Source organism: Ovis aries, chromosome 3 (genome assembly GCF_016772045.2).
Source record: "Ovis aries strain OAR_USU_Benz2616 breed Rambouillet chromosome 3, ARS-UI_Ramb_v3.0, whole genome shotgun sequence".
Taxonomy (NCBI): domain Eukaryota; kingdom Metazoa; phylum Chordata; class Mammalia; order Artiodactyla; family Bovidae; genus Ovis; species Ovis aries.
In genome coordinates this window covers 84,420,236-84,437,962 of record NC_056056.1, presented here as the reverse complement: position 1 = coordinate 84,437,962, position 17,727 = coordinate 84,420,236, and the positions used below count along the sequence as shown (strand labels likewise).

The following is a 17,727-nucleotide window of genomic DNA, read 5'->3' as shown; positions in this document are numbered from 1 at the left end:
ATTCTCACTGTGCCAACAGAATATGATTTTCTTAGCTGAGAATTAAATGTGGTCACTTTTAAGGGAGAAAGGCACACTGAAGGAAAGATAGGAGGAATGTGAGGCTTCTCTCAGTCTAAATACCATGGGTGTTAGTAAAATATTATTTTGGACTCCATACACTTGATTCCTTATAATGTTTCTTGCTGCTGACTCCCCAGCAGTTAACGTGGAGTAATGGCTTTCCTCTGCCTCACAGGGTGATGAATCCTGGTTTGCCCTAGAATTTCTGTTTTAGCATTAAAAGTAGTACTGGTGTAGCAAACTGGGAAGGCTTATTACCTCATTCCCCATAACATAGGAATACTATCCAACTGAAGCAAGGGGAAGGTAAGATAATTCAAAACATTTCACATAGTTTAGTGCAAAGAATTCACAGATTCTCAACAAACTGTTGTTATTATTCTGTTTATTTTATGCCTATACTAAATGATCCCTGGTTATCATATGAGAAATGGTTCAGATGCAACAAACACATCTTAAAATTTCTTAAGATGCTTTTACTTTGTACCATGCTTTTACTTACATACTTAGGGAACTACAAAAATATAGTTCCTGACAATGAATCTTTTGAAAAATAAAAAAGTTACAATTATAATATTGGAAGTAAACTGAGTATTGGCTCCACAGATATATCACAAGGTATAAATAATTCAGCCTTTATATTAACATATGAAAAGTGAGTGATGATTATGATTCTAAGTGTGTTTACACATGTTTATTTCCCCCAAATATTTGCATTTTTAATATCTTACCTATAACAGAGACTCTAAGTAACTCAACCTTATCCTTGAGGCCTGCAGCTCTCAGATTGTCATATGCACCTGATAACTGGGAGTCACTGACATCAGCACCCACATAATACACATCCTATGAGGGGAGAAATTCAAATTATAAATAAAACCATATTTTATGTAGTTAAGAAAATCTACTTGCATTTTTTCAAATGATGAAAATGAAATCAATAGATTTGTTAGTTCAAATTAAAAGAAATTTAGGATATTTCTTTAAAATAACATTCAAGGACCAAAACTTGAGAAGTTTTTGGTAAAATGTTAAAACACTAATTTTTAACATTTTACAATTAATATTTTACAATACAAATGTCTAAGGAATTGAGGGATTTATATAATGTAGGTCATGACTAGTTATTGGAATTCTGTCATAATTTCCTAAATTTATCACAGTATTTAAAGAAATAACAGTAATTTAATCAACCTTTCCTAGTCTACTTTGACTACAATTAAATAGTAACTCATAATTAATAATTATAATCCCTAGACAATCTACCTATAAATAATTAAGTGTATACACAACACACACTGATTAAAGTAAAACACTGCTTGGTTTACCAGACTTTAGAACTTACTGGCCATTCCTTAGCAGCTTCCAAAAGTATTGTTCCAAGTCCACACATTGGGTCTAAAACAACTGCACCAGCCTGTAGACAGAAACGTTGATTTGCTACTGTTAAATCTACTGTAACAGGTATTATACAAGAAGCCTAAAACTTGAGGAATCAATCATTTCCGAGTAAAGATTCCTTTCTAAACTTTATTAGGAATTTCAGGTAGTTGAAGCCCTAGGCAGGTGTCTGCTCGGCACGCTTAAAGATTAGGCAGGAGACCAGTGTGGCCAAAGCACAGTGAGTGGGAGCGGGCAGTGGTGATGACATCGGAGAGGGGGCCAGGCAGCTCCACCAAGATGAGCTGTGTTCAGTTACAACCGCCACGTCCTACAGGTTCAAGACGCTGTGCAGCTTGTGGTACAAGCCTACAGTATGACACCTGGGGCTTCTGCTTCTTCCCAGAAAGTGAAACAGTGAAGGGGTCACCAGCAAGAGCCAAGAAAACACACCAAATCAGGCCCTGGCTTTTAAAGTGCCATCTGGAAGTGACACACGTCATTTCCACCAACACTGAACTGGCGAAAGCATGTCAGGCGCATGACACACACAACGTGAAGAGGTCAGGAAAGGGGCCATCCTCTCTGAACCTGAGAGGAGAGCAGGAAACTTGGAGGAAAAAAACTAATGATTCTCCCCTCTGGGGGACAGAGGGTGTCACTCCATGTCTGATCTCGTAGCTGTTACAAGGATTCTGATTCTGTTCTGAAGGATGGGAAACTACTGCAGCATCCTGAGCAGAGGAGAAATATGATGTAACGTTTCAAAGGGATCGGTCTGGCTGCCCTGTTGAGAAAGGACCATGGAAAAATAGGGGAGTTACGAGGAGGCTAGTAGGGAATCCAGGCAGAGATAAGGGTGGCCCGAATAAAGAGTGACACTGGTGGAGGTGGGGAGAGGTAGGTGGACTCTGGGTATATTTTGAAGGAAGAACCAACAGGATGGATGGCAATGTGGAATATTACAAAATGACAATGGTCTGACGTGACTGAAGTTTTTATGAAAAGGTAAAAAAAATAGGTAAGTCTATCGTCTGGACGCTGGTGATCTCCTAAGTACCAATGTTTGGTGGATGAAGGCCCAGCCGTGCACACGGACAGCAGAGTGCCCTGACACGGAACCTAGACTGGTCCTGAAACAAAGGGGAAGCATCCAACAAGCAGGCGTGATGGTAGCGCCCACGCGCTAGTGGGCTAAGCAAGGCGAGTGGTTTCAGTGGAGTGCTAGTGAGACGAGCCTGAGGAAAGGGGGACAGAAGAGAGCACGGGGAGGAAGGAGGAGACACCAGACATGGATGACTGGTCTTGAGCGTTTCTCTGAAGGGAAGCAGAGGAGGGGGTGAGAGCTGATGGATCGCGTGGGTTCAGGAGAGGGTCCGTTCATTTTTAAGTTGCAAGATATTACAGCACACGCACATGCGATGGGAATGACCCAGCAGGGAAACAAGTTCTCAAGGAGGCGAGAGGGAATGGAATCCAGCACACAAGTAATGGAGCGAAACAAGGACAGTTCATTTATTAGCATGAGATTACAGTAATCATAAGCCATTATAGTCCCAGTATGTTGGTAGACCTCATGAGGAGAACATGTTAAACTTCTCTTTTGATTCCAAAGTTTACGTCACTTAAGAAGCAGGAGAATTACAAGTATGCTCAAGGGAATGACTGTAATGATAGAGCCTAAAATCCAAGTGGGAAGGGAGGGCTGAGTACAGGTGGTGAGTAGGGCCACCTACTGGGCTTCCTTGGTAGCCCAGCTGGTAAAGACTGCCTGCAACACAGGAGACCCCGGTTCAATTCCTGGGTCGGGAAGATCCCTGAAGGAGGGCATGGCAACCCTTTCCAGTATTCTTGCCTGGAGAATCCCATGGACAGAGGCAGCTGGCGGGCCACAGCCCATGTGTCTGCAAAGAGTCGGACACGACTGGACTAAGCACAGCACAGCACAGGGCCACCGGTGACTGGAGGCCTCATGGAGTTAAAACACGATGGCAGGGCGCAAGGGGAAGTGAGTGGGCAGGAGTAGGAGGGTAAGAGCAGCACTGCTGAGATCTGGGGAAGGTATACTTTCCTGGGTATGGCAAATTCTAGGATGTGACTATAGCAGATCATGAGAGGCAGGGAGAGCAAGACACTAAGGGATCAGATAGCACAGACACTGAGTTGATAGACTTCTGACACGAATAACGGTATACACTAGTACAACAAGAGATCTGTAGACGACCAGGATGATTGGATGGCACGTGCTTCTAAGGCAGTGAGAGATCCTGGGCAGAAAGGGCAGCGAGGTGCAAGCAGGACACCTACCCCAGCTCCAGGCCCAGCGGTCCCTTGGTCTGTCTACAGAGAAGGCAGAGTGCTCAGAAGACAGCGGGGTTCAGCCAGAGCCAGGGGCTACCTGATGAAAAGAAACAAAATGTCCTTCAGAAGCTTCTCCCTGACACTAAATTCTACCCCAGTGTCTTATGGATCCCCCATGAAGGGGCAGAAAAGTAACAAAAAGAATAATGATTTAAACGACAACTTTAAGATTAATAGTGCTATGAGAACTAATTTTTATTAATGACTTAAAATGTACCAAACTCCATGCTCTTTCTCCCCACAGTCCCTCTTCGATGAGGTGATCTGCCCTTAAATATTTTTCAATTTCCTTATTTTACTGCAGGACTTTTCTAGTCATGACACCTGGGGACATAGACAGTAGCAGAGAAGTATTTCCATATGCTTAAAGTAATAACCAAGATTTACACAGAACTTGGTTTTCCTTGCTTTTATGATCTGTATGAAGGAGAATGGTTTACATTGAACATGAAAAATACCTAACAACCCCAGGTTTAAATTTCAGTTTCCATGGCATTGGCCTACTCAAGGTTGAGCTGCTTGTGCAGAGATTTAGGTACCAAGCTCCAAAGAGGGGCCACCTGGATCAAGGCTGGATACTGGGATCATTTATACGGTGGGTCATACTGTGTTCTCCCAAAAAGAACCGTGCTGTGCACATTTAAGGGGAGGAAGTCCCTCAAAAGCTAGAGCGAAAACAGGCAGAACAAACAGCACACATCTAGTGAAATGAAACTTCTGGAGGGGACAGATAAATATGTGAAAAAGTTAAACCCACTAGAGAGATCAAATACAGCATGTGATGTGTGCTAAGCTGCCTCACACTCCGTGTGACCCCATGGACTGTAGCCCTCCAGGCCCCTCTGTCCATGGGATTCTCCAGGCAAGAGTACTGAAGAGGGTTGCCATGCCTTTCTCCAAGGGATCTTCACAACTTAGGGAATGAATCTAGGTTTGTTCTGCCTCCTGCACTGGCAGACAGTTCTTTACCAAATACAGCATGCTGCTGCTGCTGCTAAGTCGCTTCAGTCATGTCTGACTCTGTGCGACCCCACGGACAGCAGCCCACCAGGCTCCTCTGTCCCTGGGATTCTCCAGGCAAGAACACTGGAGTGGCTTGCCATTTCCTTCTCCAATGCATGCACGCGTGTTAAGTCGCTTCAGTCATGTCTGACTCTGTGCGACCCCACGGACAGCAGCCCACCAGGCTCCTCTGTCCATGGAATTCTCTAGGCATACACATACACAATTTTCCAAAGCTAAAAAAATCTGTGATTTTAAACCTAAACATTTCAAGAAAGTACAGCACGTTTTGGTGACTCCAGTTATACCTTGGAAGATAATGTCCAAGGAAAACTCAAAATACATGGGCAAAATATAAAGAGATGGAAAACGTGAGAAAGGAGGCTTAACGTATTTATCACAGAACTCCAGAAGCAAAAAAAAGGGAGTTGTTTAAGGTAAAAGACACTAAAGCAAAATAGTTGAGGAAATAAGAAGTAAATAATGGATGAAAGAGTACCTGAGCTGGAGGAAAAAATGATTTCTATAATTATTATATATCCTAAATAACAGTTATTATAATTATTATTACTGTTGAGGTCCAGGGCAGGATGCCCCCAAATATGCTTTAACGGCATATTGATAATTTTGAATTAAAAGTTACTTAAGAAACAGCAGGTAAAAATAAATGATATTAAGAAGAAAATACACTCTGGCCCACTTCTCTTCCCCTGAAAGCAGGAATTTAATCTCCCAAGTGAAGGTATCCTCCCTCTACCAGGAGGATAGGAAGCATCTTTATCACCAGAGTTAGGGAATTCAAGGCTGTATACGTGAGAAAGCTGGATAAACGAACTTACTTCTTCAGTAGTCTGCTACCCCAAGCACAGACCCCTTTGTTTTGTTAAATCTTCACAAATGTTTCTTTGTCTAAAAATAATATATAAATAGCCTGCTGCCATCACTTCAGGGGTCCCACTTCTATAAGACTTTCATGCATACAAATTAAAATTTTTTTTCTCCTGTTAATCTGTCTTGTGTCAATTTAATTACTCAAAAGATTAAAGATCACTCAAAAGAACTCAAGGGGGGATAGCGAGGTAATTTCTCCCTCCTTGACATTACCATAGCAGAAGTTAAAACTTAGGTACTTCCTAATATGCAAGGTGTTGTTCTAATCCCTTGATAAATGCTGATTCACTTCGTTCTCACATAGTCCTATGAGATGACTATTTTCATCTTGGAAGTGAGAAACCGAGGCACCGAGATGTTAAGGATCTTACATAAAGTTTCCCAGCCTGTAAGTGGTAGAGTTGGAAAGGGAACTCAGGGAGTCGGACTTACCTAGTTCTGCGCTGAACAGAAAAAGATACATCTGGTAATATCCCTGAGATTAGAGGATTAAAAAGAAAACTCTTACAAGCTTGCAAACAAAAAGAACAAGATAGCTATCAAGGAAAAGAAAAATCATACTGGCAGGAACTGCTCCCCTAAAACACTGGAAGTGAAAGGATAATGGAACACCATCTACAGACCTCTGAGAAAAAAGGACCGCAACTCAAGGATCTCATACTAAGCCAAAAGGGGACACATGGATGACAAGAAGAAGTGTAAGGAGGAAAGTACCAAGAAGAGACTGTCCAAGCAACACAGAGAGCAGAGCTGAGACCTCGAAGAGAGAAAGATACAGTGAAGAGGAAAGGTGAGAAGCAATGTACCTCACACTCCACCTCTGTGTGTGTATACAGAATTCATGTTACACACTGCATCTTAATGATTACGGATGGGTCGTGTAATGTAAGTGCAGTATAAGAACTTTTGAAAACAGCAGGGGTATACTTGGAAATTTTGATGCATAATAAATAATTTAGTTCAAGCTGGTAGTTGCGAGTGGAAGAGGGTAAACATGTTTCAAAGGTCTCACTGTAGGGAGGAGCAAAGGTGGGACGAAGAAGAGAAAAAGTACCCTGGAGGTCTCATCTCATGACAAGGAGGAGCGGACAGAGCAGGAAGTTCAGGGTGTCGGTGGTAAAAACAGTGTGGCAAAGAAAAGAGTTGATGTCTTTAACAGTAAGAGTCAAGTCTCCTGTGCTTAATTAAGAGAGCTGGGAGAGGGAGCCCTGAATGGAGCAGCACACAGAGTAAAATCTAACCTCAGGGAAAACAATGAGATGACCCACTTGATGAAAGCAGCAAAAATAGAGAGGAAACTGCAAGAAGTTGCAAAGGAAATCTATCATAACTGGTCTATCTATCATAATACTGTACTGAATTAAAGAGCCTATCATTGTGGGATAAAGATAGAGTTTTGTGTTTATAAAAAATGCACACTGAAAACAAAGTTGAAAAAGCAGAACTACAAAGGAAAATGCACAGAAAAAAAGAATGGAAATACTAATAAGACACAGAGAAATTTAAGTTTAAACCTACAAATCAACATAATGAAAACTGTAATAACAATAAAAAGGAACACTTTACAATGAGGCAGTAACAGTCATAAATGAGTATAAACCACACTACAGAACAAACTACCGAATGAGGTGACCGTGAATAAAAATGCAAAATCTTGAAAAATATAATCTAATAAATTTCAAAATACCTCTTTCAGTACTGAGCAGACAGTAAAACTGCAACTGAAAGATACAGAGGCCATCTCTTGACGAGAAAATAAAATTATTTTCTTATGTTCATGGAGCATTTACAAAAACTGATTAAGATCTTGGTTAAATTTTAAGGAATAGAAGTTGTACAGGCCACATGACTGTGACAAAAAATTAGAAATAATAAAATGCAGTTATCTTTTGACTCAGCATTTTCATAGCCAAAATACTCCCAGAAGTTTGACAAAAGCCTTTCTCTGCAGTTCATAAGTGTAATGGCAAGAAAAGAAATAGAAAAACAGAATAAAAAAAGTTAAAAGAACCAAAGAGAAAAGAAAGCAACCATCAATAAGAGGCTGTGTAAATTAATTATGGAAAGGACCTTGGTATTCAGTTAAAAGGGACAGGAACAGGTTCCTTACCTTAATTTCTGCGAGGGAGGCCATCGCCCAGGCTATGGTAGATCTCATCCCTGCTGTCTTGATGTACGCTCTGCAGGCTAAAGGAACCCTAAAGTAAAACAACACCCAATATTACTGTATGTTAATAGGATACAAACAAAAATAATTAACCCATTCATACCTGTACATTATGCACTGAAGTATTCCCTAAGTTAGAGAGTATATAACCTTTTTATTAATGCAAGATTACCTTCTCTAACTGGCACCTTGTCTAACCAGCCAGTGTGGTATTTCAGAAAGGAATTTTTTAGATAACCGAAATTTAAACCCTTATGTGTTTAACTTAAAAAATCTTACTACATGAGGGAAGTGTTTCTAATTTTATATGCTTCCCTGACTTCCCATGTAGAATAGACCTTTTGTCACTGATCCAGAGTCATCAAGGAGTAAACTGCACTGTGGTACGGACGCAGTATAGGGAGCGCAGCTGAATGGATGCTAACCCTTAAAGAATTTCTAAAAGGTCCCTTTTGTAAGTTTGCCTTTTGCTCATTTGCACCTTTCTCTAAAGTTGGAATGAAGCTTGACACTGCATTGTCGAAAATAATTTACTGAATGAAATGCTGAAGCCGAGGACTCCCCAGTGAGTTCACTGGTCTCCATTACCTATCACTTCATACTTGATCTTCTACCCCATTATTGCTAATATCCGTGTTTCCAGATTTGATACAGATTTTCAAAATATTATTTCTATGTTTCTAGTGCAGTGAACAACATTGCCTTGCCAATTTCAATGCACTTTCCTATTCTGTGTATACAATTTATTGGTAAGACAAGATGCATGATTTCAAAAATCGATGCTTGGTTGTTGTTTTGCAGTTAGGCCTGTTTCAAAGCCACTAAGAGCTCTTCCACTAACATTACACCAAGCCACAGTGTTTTCCAAACCCTATTTCCTTTCATCATTTTCTTTCTGCTCTTTAAGTTACCTTGTTTTCTCTGTATTTATTGCAAGCCTCTTAACATCTTAGAATTAGACGAGGTATGTCTTTTAAATAAAACAGTGTAATTGTGTATTTACTATTATGATGAAGAAGCCTGCATGATAAAACTATTAGGTTATTTTTGTTGAAAAGGTGTTTCAGGAAATAAAATTTCATACTGTAAACAGTACTATATCCAGAGATTTGGAATCCAGGATATAAACTTTGTGGGCAGAAGAGTTACAAAATAATTTGATCAACGAATCTTGCTTCAGCGGCTAACTGCAGCAATTATCTCACTACAAAACACATTAGGTGAAACCAAAACTGAGAAATTACTTTCACTCTAGACACATACACACACAGATAGAATTGGCATGGAAAACTGTCTTTGTCCATACACATTACAAAGTCTTTTTCTACGCATCGGGGATTTATATAGAACCTTTGAAAGTTTTGACTATTGTGTGCATACTTTTGCTAATAGAGGTTTTATTTTATGGGAGCCAACTCTATTAATATGTGACACAAGGGAACCCATTCTTATTTTGCTTGGACAAAACTAATCTGCTATTACTTCAACAAAAGGGCCTCATTATATCAGGAAAATAAAATTATTCAGGGAAAAGAACTGTTCAGAAATAAACTCTTTGAAAATAAAAATGATTCTCTACTTTCACAGAACCTGGCTAATGTGTTTATTCGGAGTTTTAGCTGGCTTTTACCCCAATACAAAAATAAATGTGGCTTTTGATCCTCTTGTCCTCATATATGAATCTCTTCTTTATTCTCTTACACACCATCTATCACCAAGTTGAAGACATTCTCATCTCCATCTCTAGCCTAGATCAGTCCCCTGAATCCCAGGTCTTTATCTTCAAATGTGTGTTTGGACACCTTTTACCTAGAAGTACTGCAAAACTTACAGATATAAACTAAACATACTCTCCTTTCCTTGTATTTCATATCTTATGAAATATCTTTCATACCATTTCTTCATTTTCTTAGGCCATTTCCTATCTATAATATATAGGGTATCCCCATCTACATCTGCAGGGGTTAGGGCCTGGCACTCCAAAAGGCACTGAAGTACGGAAGCCTGGACACCTCGTAGGTGTAGATGTAAACCAGTGGGTTCGGTTTGGTCTGGGAGAGTTGGGAGGGTACCGGAGTAGGTGGGGGCCAAGGGAAGCCAACAGGGCCTTGAGGCATGTGATGACCTCTTATGTGTTAAAGTGACTATTGGCGCATGATTTTTGTAATCTCGAGGCTAGTGGGGCCTATCCTATAACTAGCACACAGCGAGACCTCAATCATTCAGCATTTCTTGAACATCCAGAATGTCCTCAGCACTGTGCTAATCAACTGCAATGGTGCACCATTTGATACAACTGTTACAATGACCTTAAGCATTCTTTTTTACATCCTGATCCGGGCTTACACATGCACAAATGTGACCTCAGGGTCAATGGGATCTTTCCATAGGATTTTTATGATTTTAAAAATATTCCATACTTAGAATCACCTAGAGAAAAGATATCTAAATCACTTTATCCTATGTAAACATGGCTATGCATATAAAATGTTTTGAAGATGCCAATAATATTTACATGCTCCCAAGAAACTGCAAATCATTATTTCCATCATCTAACCATCCATTCCTTCCCAAAGCATCTAAGAAAGTACTGCTGTACGATAAACATTCAGTAAATATTTCTGAATAAGAAATATTCAGAAAAATTCAACTGCATTTATTATTGTATAGTACCCAACATAACTAGGGAGAAAACCTGAAGAAGATTTTAAAAATTGGAATTACTCTCCCACAAAAAAAAACTGCAGTAAAATGTGAAGTATGTTCAAGATGAATTTTAAGAACTGTGATGTATTTTCTATTTTAATGAAAAATCCAAGAGGCCAATGGACTAAAATTTAGTTTAAATGTGGGCCTGTGAAAATAATTTAATTAAAAATAGATATGATTTTCAATATGAAACATGTCATCAGTCGATTATTGTGATCAAATCTTTTCACAACTCTAACCAGTCCAATCAGGATCCAAAGTTCCATGCAAATACTTTACTGGTTCAAGCAAAGAACTCAGAGGCTTTGATTTAAGCTCCCTCTGATATATCAGTGTTTCATACTCTGAATAAAAACACAAAGTTTTTAGTTTTACAAACTCTCCTAAGACACAAACCTGAAGCTTAGAAATAATACGTACCTGAACACAGGAATTCCCAGCACAGAGTAAATGTCACTTAGATGTATAAAGATCTGAAAGAACAAATATTGAAGTTAGAATGGACCAGGTAATGCATTACCCAATGCGTGGCAATTTGAAAGCTTCCATTTTGAAGCTATACAACCTATATTTTAATAAGAAATTCCAAGACCTCTTCATATCTGAAAAAAATGTTCCATAGTATTTTTTTATTGAGCGGAGGCAAAGTAAATTTTAAGTACATCTCATAGAAAAATTCTGAAGTCAATTTGGTAAACAACTGATATTGAGAATCACATTATGAAGAACTCAAGATCACTTTTCTTTACAGTGATTCTTTGAATTACCCTAACTAAATTAGATTTTTAAGCATTTTAGGTTAGAGCTGCTGCTAAGTCGCTTCAATTGTGTCCGACTCTGTGTGACCCCATAGATGGCAGCCCACCAGGCTCTGCTGTCCCTCCAGGCAAGAACACTGGAGTGGGTTGCCATTTCCTTCTCCAATGCATGAAAGTGAAACGTGAAAGTGAAGTCGCTTAGTCGTGTCCGACCCTTAGCGACCCCATGGACTGCAGCCTACCAGGCTCCTCCGTCCATGGGGCTTTCCAGGCAAGAGTACTGGAGTGGGGTGCCATTGCCTTCTCTGTTTAGGTTAGTGACAATTACCCAAATCTACCCCTATTCTAGCCTCAAGTAAGACTTGATACCATGGTTAACAGAAAATCTGCTTAAGCGAAATACACTGTAGCAAGAGTGACCTTTCACTCTATTATTTATAGGGAGTGCTTTTTTTTCTTTTTAAAACTTTTATTGGGGTACAGTTAATCCACAAGCTGTGCTACTTCGAGGTGTATAGCAAAGTGCATCAGTTATATAAAGAGTTTATTCCTTTCTATCATCTTTCTCCTGCTATTTTCCTCCCAGCTTTATTGAGAAATAATTGACATACATCAAAGGCATACAGCATGAAGGTTTGATTCATGTACATTGTGAAATGATTATCACAATAGGTTCAACTAACATCCATCTTCTCATGTAGATAAAAAGAAAAGCAAAAAAGGGAAAAAAAAATTCCTCAGCATAAGGACTCTCAGGATTTACTCTTCACAACCTTCCTATACCACACAGCAGTGTTAGCTATAGTCCTCATGTTAGGACATGATGAGGATTTAAATGTCTCAAGTTGAAATCAGTAGCCCACATAAATTTTAAAAGAATCTTACTCCTTTAGCCTGATGAGGTTTATGGAATATTCTAACTCTGCTCTTTGACCTCAACAACATTCGATTCCTAATACTTTTACCCCAAAGGTATTTTAACATAGTTTAATCAGAACTATTCCACTATTGATAAGCTTTTACTAAGAAAAGAATAATCTGGAATGAATTCCATTTAGTTTAATTCTTTGATGGCTGAAGCTAAACTTTCCAACTTTTTAATCTTATTCATGTTAGCAAAGCTATTGATTGGTATTGATCCTTTTCTATTTAACAGTTAAAGTTATGATATACTGACATTTTTATATATCAAATGTTATCAGGTACAGCTTTTTGCACTATGAAGTTTTCTCTGTTAATTGTACAGAACAAAATTTGCTAAAATTTGATTCTTCTGTCAGTTTTGGTCACACAGATTTTACTATGTGTGATTCTGTTGTCGATTTTGTTTCATGTCAATTATTTCTACCAACAGCTATTATTTGCATTAAATGGATGATAAGAATTAAATTAGATATATTTGTTTATGAGCTAAACTATGAGAAAACTGTAGTTCTGAGACAGTGAGATGGAGTCAGGGAGAGATGAGAGGAGGAAACCAGACAGAAAATAAGAAAACTACAGACGGGGAGATGACGGAAGATACACTTATATAAAAACATTCTCAGTATTATTTTGCCAAACAGCAATAAAGGATATATGCTAGGCATGCCTTTTTAAAAGCAAAAAATATCAAATAACAAAACAGAAAACAACACAAAGCCTTCTGATTTGACTAGCCATTACTCCTTTTAAAGCTATACAAAAATAATCTACCAATTAATGAATCAGAAAAATGACTACTGGTCAAACTTACGGTCTTCAGAAAACACTGAAGAACATTTGTTATAGATAGAATTCATTTTCCCATGTGTTTACTTTGTTCCAATTAAAAATGGTATAACCTCATTAAATTAATTTTGAAAATAGAGAAAAGGGAAAGAAAAATAATCCCACAAGCCTAACAAAGCCACTATTAACACAGGTCTGTTTTCTAATTTCATTTTTTACATTAACTAGAATTTCTTATTATAGATATTTGTTATGTATTATAGTGATTATAGAGAGCATCTCTAGTGTTTAGTTTAACTGCGACTAAACAATTCCATTCCAAAAGTTCAATTTGAACGCGACATTTACAGTGAAAACTACTAGCAAAAGAATCTGCAGTATTCTGTTGCTAAGGAGGAATCAGACTGCTGGACCCATGTAGACATGACTTAAAACTTAAAGCAAAGTTAAAAAGCACAGTAAAAGTTGTTGACATTGCAGCTGTACTGTAATAACTTTGAATGGAGATAGATGGCTAGTAGACTTGTGATGATTTTATAATGTATGCAAATGTTGAATCACTGTGTAATTCACGTGAATCATAATATTTTATGTCAACTACACTTCAATTAAAAAAAAAGAAAAAAAAAAGAATAGTTGACATTGTCTTTAAAGAATTAGGTTATGAGCATATAAAATAAAATAAACATTCATTACCTCCAAATCTGGATTCCTCAAATTTGCTTTCCATCCAAACTGTTTCATAAGAGCAATTCCAATTACTCTTCCTACCTCCTGAAAAGGCAACAGGTTAAAAAAAGATAAGAATACTAAAAATGAAAATTTTAAGTTTAAATGTAAGCAAAAAAACTGGCAGGGAAATCAATCATACTATCCGATGGTAATTTAAGGTTACAATATTAAAAGACTACACGAAAGCATTTTCTATTCAAGGCAATAAGGGTGCACTGTGCCTCTTCCACCCCAACAAATCTTATGGCATTGATGTTTACTTGTGTGTAACCTCTCTCCTTGTAATTTCAGACACGTGAAATAACCAGATTGTGGCCTGATAAATATGGTCATTCTAGGTCCCAGGAAATAGATGCAAACTGAAAGATGAATTATTTTAGCTATGGCAATCCTGTATGTTTAAAAATTACCCGTTTAGTAGCATTAGGTTCAGACTGAAGAGTCTGTCTGATTTCAAGACTGGCCCAAGGACCCACACCTATGCCCTCTATATCACTAAATTTTTCAGGGTCCTTTTGCGGTGTTCGCTCTCCTTTTAAGTACACCTGTGTATCTCAGTCTGGTCCTGGGAAGATCCCACATGCAAGACCTGGTACAGAGCAACCACTCAATCAACACAGAACCAAACTGAAGAGAAAGCCAAAAAGCTTAGGGCCATGATATTAGAATTTCCAAATGTAAACAGGATCTGTGAGTTTAAGGAAACTTTTAGGGAGAAAGTAAAAGGAACTCTTTATGTAGACTGGCACAGTATTCCTCTTAAGCATCTCAGGTAAAGTTAAGAAGGAAAATGCATTTTTAGAAGAGATTTAGTTAGTTATGTGAGATTGGGTCGAGTGATCTGTCTGGGCCTGGTTATGCATGCTGAGAAAGGTTTTCACTTCATTTTTGATCTAAAGAATAATTAATTCTTTTAGAAAATGGGAATCCACTCTGGGGGGCAAGTGTACCTGTGCAGTAAGGGTCTTTGCAATGGCTCCACTGCAGCGACAGGAGACTCTGAAAGTTAAGTCGGTCTGGTTACGTGTATCAGCAGCTTCCGTTACATCATTCTGAAGTTCTTGAAATTTTCCTTCTTCAGTGATAAAATTTCCTTGCTCCAATAGTTTTTCTTCTATTTGTTTTTCCAGCTGGCATTCCTTAGTCTCTTGGATCTCTTGGATTTGTTCTGTTTTCAATTTCTTAGCAGCGGTATCATCTTCTCCTACTTTCCTTTTGAGTGGGTTAGCATTTTTGTGAGAAAGTTTTTCCTTTTTTGCATCAAGTTCAAGAAGATTCTTCCAAATTGAAATGGCATTCAACCAACTTTCAGGATCATCATTTATAAGTCTTTGCAGTTCATTAAATATTTTTCCTAAATAAGTAAAATCTCAGTTTATCCTTTACTGAAGCCATTCACACCCTCAAATCCCATTACCTTTATTTCTTTAAAATTAATTAAATTGCTACATGAATACTGATTTCCCTTTTATCTGGAACTTATATAATTTAACTTAAGAATATTGTGCAGAATAAAGTTCATTCACGTATTCCATATTTAACATCAAACCTGTTTTAAAATTCCTATAAAGTTACCATTTACTTTAGCAAGATCATTTGTCCTATGATAACATATGTATCTCTTCGATATACACAGAGATGTACAATGTCTGTTGATCTTTAACGTAATGCTGATCTTGCCTATAAAAAATTAAGTTTTAAAAAATAGAGTAAATTGCAAAACAGAGCTCAAAAACAGAGCAACTGAATCTTGAGACTATTTAAGACCACAAAATATTAGCAGAGATCATAAAAGGAGTTTCCATAAAGTAACATTTCAGATACACAACTCATTCGCAATTTAGGAACTGGCAGTCATGCTTAGTAAAATGTAATCTTTTCTTGATAAACAAAAGCCATCAAGATGATCAAAGAGTAATTACTGTAGTTCTTTAAAGATGAAAGTGTGTGGAATATTGGGATGAAATTATACTGACCTTACAATGTAATATCTGAGGATTTGTTTTAGAACAATTTTTCTGCCCCATCTTGATTTCTCGCCATTTGAATTGCTCCTGACACAGTTTATTATAGGCTGTGATGACATGATTTCTTGTGCACAAGCAGCAATCAAAATAAGGTTTAAGGCAATGTTTTATCCAGCTGTAGCTGATCCTTTTTTGCTTTTGCCAATATCTTTACATTATTTCAGCAGCATATTTATAAAAGTAGGGAGTGGATAAGAAATCTCTTAAGCCCTCTTTAACTCTAATGCTTTATCAATTTAACGTTCCCCACAATAGGAAATTTTACTATGTAGTATTTTCCAATTATATCACTCATCAGGTAAAATTTATAAGTTCTGACCAATTATTTAAATCAATGCATTTGGGGTTATTACATGCTCCTAAATCTAAATAAATGAACCAACCATATATAGCCTTAGAGAAGGTGTCTGATCATAATTTTCAAGGAAGAAACGTGACTTAGGACACTAAAATCTCAGAAGGAAGGCAGCACATTGGTCAAGCACTTGTAAAAGAGAAGAAACACAATTAGGTGATAATATTCAGGAAATACAGAAAAATAACTAATTAATGATCCCAGGGGTACGATTGATTCTTAAAAATGCGAAATGGCTACATATTAACTGCCAAGCAAAAAACTTTGGGGTGTACTATATCATGTAGATAAAAGCAACAGGTATACACCTACCTTTACTTACAGAAGAAACAGGAAATGGAAGCTGCTTTTTAATCAGCAAAAATAACCTTTCTGCAGATTTCAATTGTTTCAGCATATTCAAGTCAGAACAGGCAGTGAAAAAAACTTTTCCTGAAATGTATTCAACCTAGAGATAGAAAAAAAAGATATTAATGTAGTTCAATGTAAGATTAAGAATCATTTCCCTCCCCTCCCCCTTAATGCATTAAAACAAAGCATCTAGACTAACAATAGTAAAAATGCCTATTTGCCTATTTCTGAAGCATCTACTATTCATTAGACTATCCTAGGCACTCTGAATGTTTTTCCCCCTCATCCTGTAACAACCCTCTAAGGTATATTTTATCATCTCCATTTTATAGATTAGGAAATTGAGGCTTAGAGTGGTTAAATAATTTGTATGAAGTCACATAGTCAGTGACCAAGACAGTAATCTTTCTGTGTTACCTTTTGGAAAGTGTGTGTGCACTCTACTAAAAAAAAAAATAGAACACAAAATACTGATTATCGAATCTCACACAACTACTCAAAGTGGGCAAAGGAAAGGCAAAATGGATAGGACAAATCAGGTGTCTAGACCACGTTTAACCTAATCAGTAGGTATTTATTAAACATCTACCTCATGGTCTACAAGGAAGCATACAGTATAAATCCTAAAGGTGAATAATAATCTAAAAGGCATATACTGACATACAATTAAAATGTAAAATGTATAAGACAACAACTTGCTTGGTGAAAAGTAAAATGTTAATAAATGTTTTGATAAGTTGCAGTTACAATAAGCATTACTAACGATGGAAGCCATCATTAGTAAAAGTCTTGGGAAAGAATCCTATAAGATTTGGTAAGAGGGCTTCTCACAAAAGAATGAAGCGGAAGAATGCAGAGGTGGGCATGACAATCTGGTGAAGTAAACTGTAAGAGAGCATGGCCACCTTTGCCGTGTGATGCTGACTGAGGGTGTCAGGCGGATGGATGGTGTAGCTCAGGCCCAGCTTGAAAAGCAGTCATGATTTTACCCCAGATGGTAATGGTTCACCATCAGAGACTTCTGATGAAAACTATGACAGTGCGAAACTAGCTGGAAGAAAGATTTCTGTGGACGGGGCATAAAGGACTGAGTGCTGAATGTGATGCTGGAGGGAGAAGTAGATTACTGAGGGAGAAATAATGAACCACTTGGCCGTGGGAACCGGACGATGGACAGAAGCAAGAGTGTGCATCAAACTGAAAGGGGCTTGAAAGACAGGA

At 37.9% G+C, this 17,727-nt stretch overlaps 1 protein-coding gene across 2 annotated transcripts in view; it reads right to left on the bottom strand.

Annotated features, from left to right (window-relative positions):
* The window catches only part of THUMPD2 (THUMP domain containing 2), a 38,451-nt gene that overhangs the window by 16,362 nt on the left and 4,362 nt on the right, over nt 1–17,727 (bottom strand). Inside the window, exons 2-8 of one of the 2 annotated variants that reach the window (XM_027966904.3) lie at nt 16,468–16,603; nt 14,724–15,127; nt 13,738–13,815; nt 10,994–11,046; nt 7,808–7,895; nt 1,409–1,480; nt 795–909 (exon numbers count right to left, since the gene is read on the bottom strand). In XM_027966904.3, coding sequence (XP_027822705.1) covers nt 795–909; nt 1,409–1,480; nt 7,808–7,895; nt 10,994–11,046; nt 13,738–13,815; nt 14,724–15,127; nt 16,468–16,603 — 946 coding nt within the window. The remainder of the gene's footprint in view (nt 1–794; nt 910–1,408; nt 1,481–7,807; nt 7,896–10,993; nt 11,047–13,737; nt 13,816–14,723; nt 15,128–16,467; nt 16,604–17,727) is intronic. The other variant, XM_042248080.2, reaches the window with a different exon arrangement.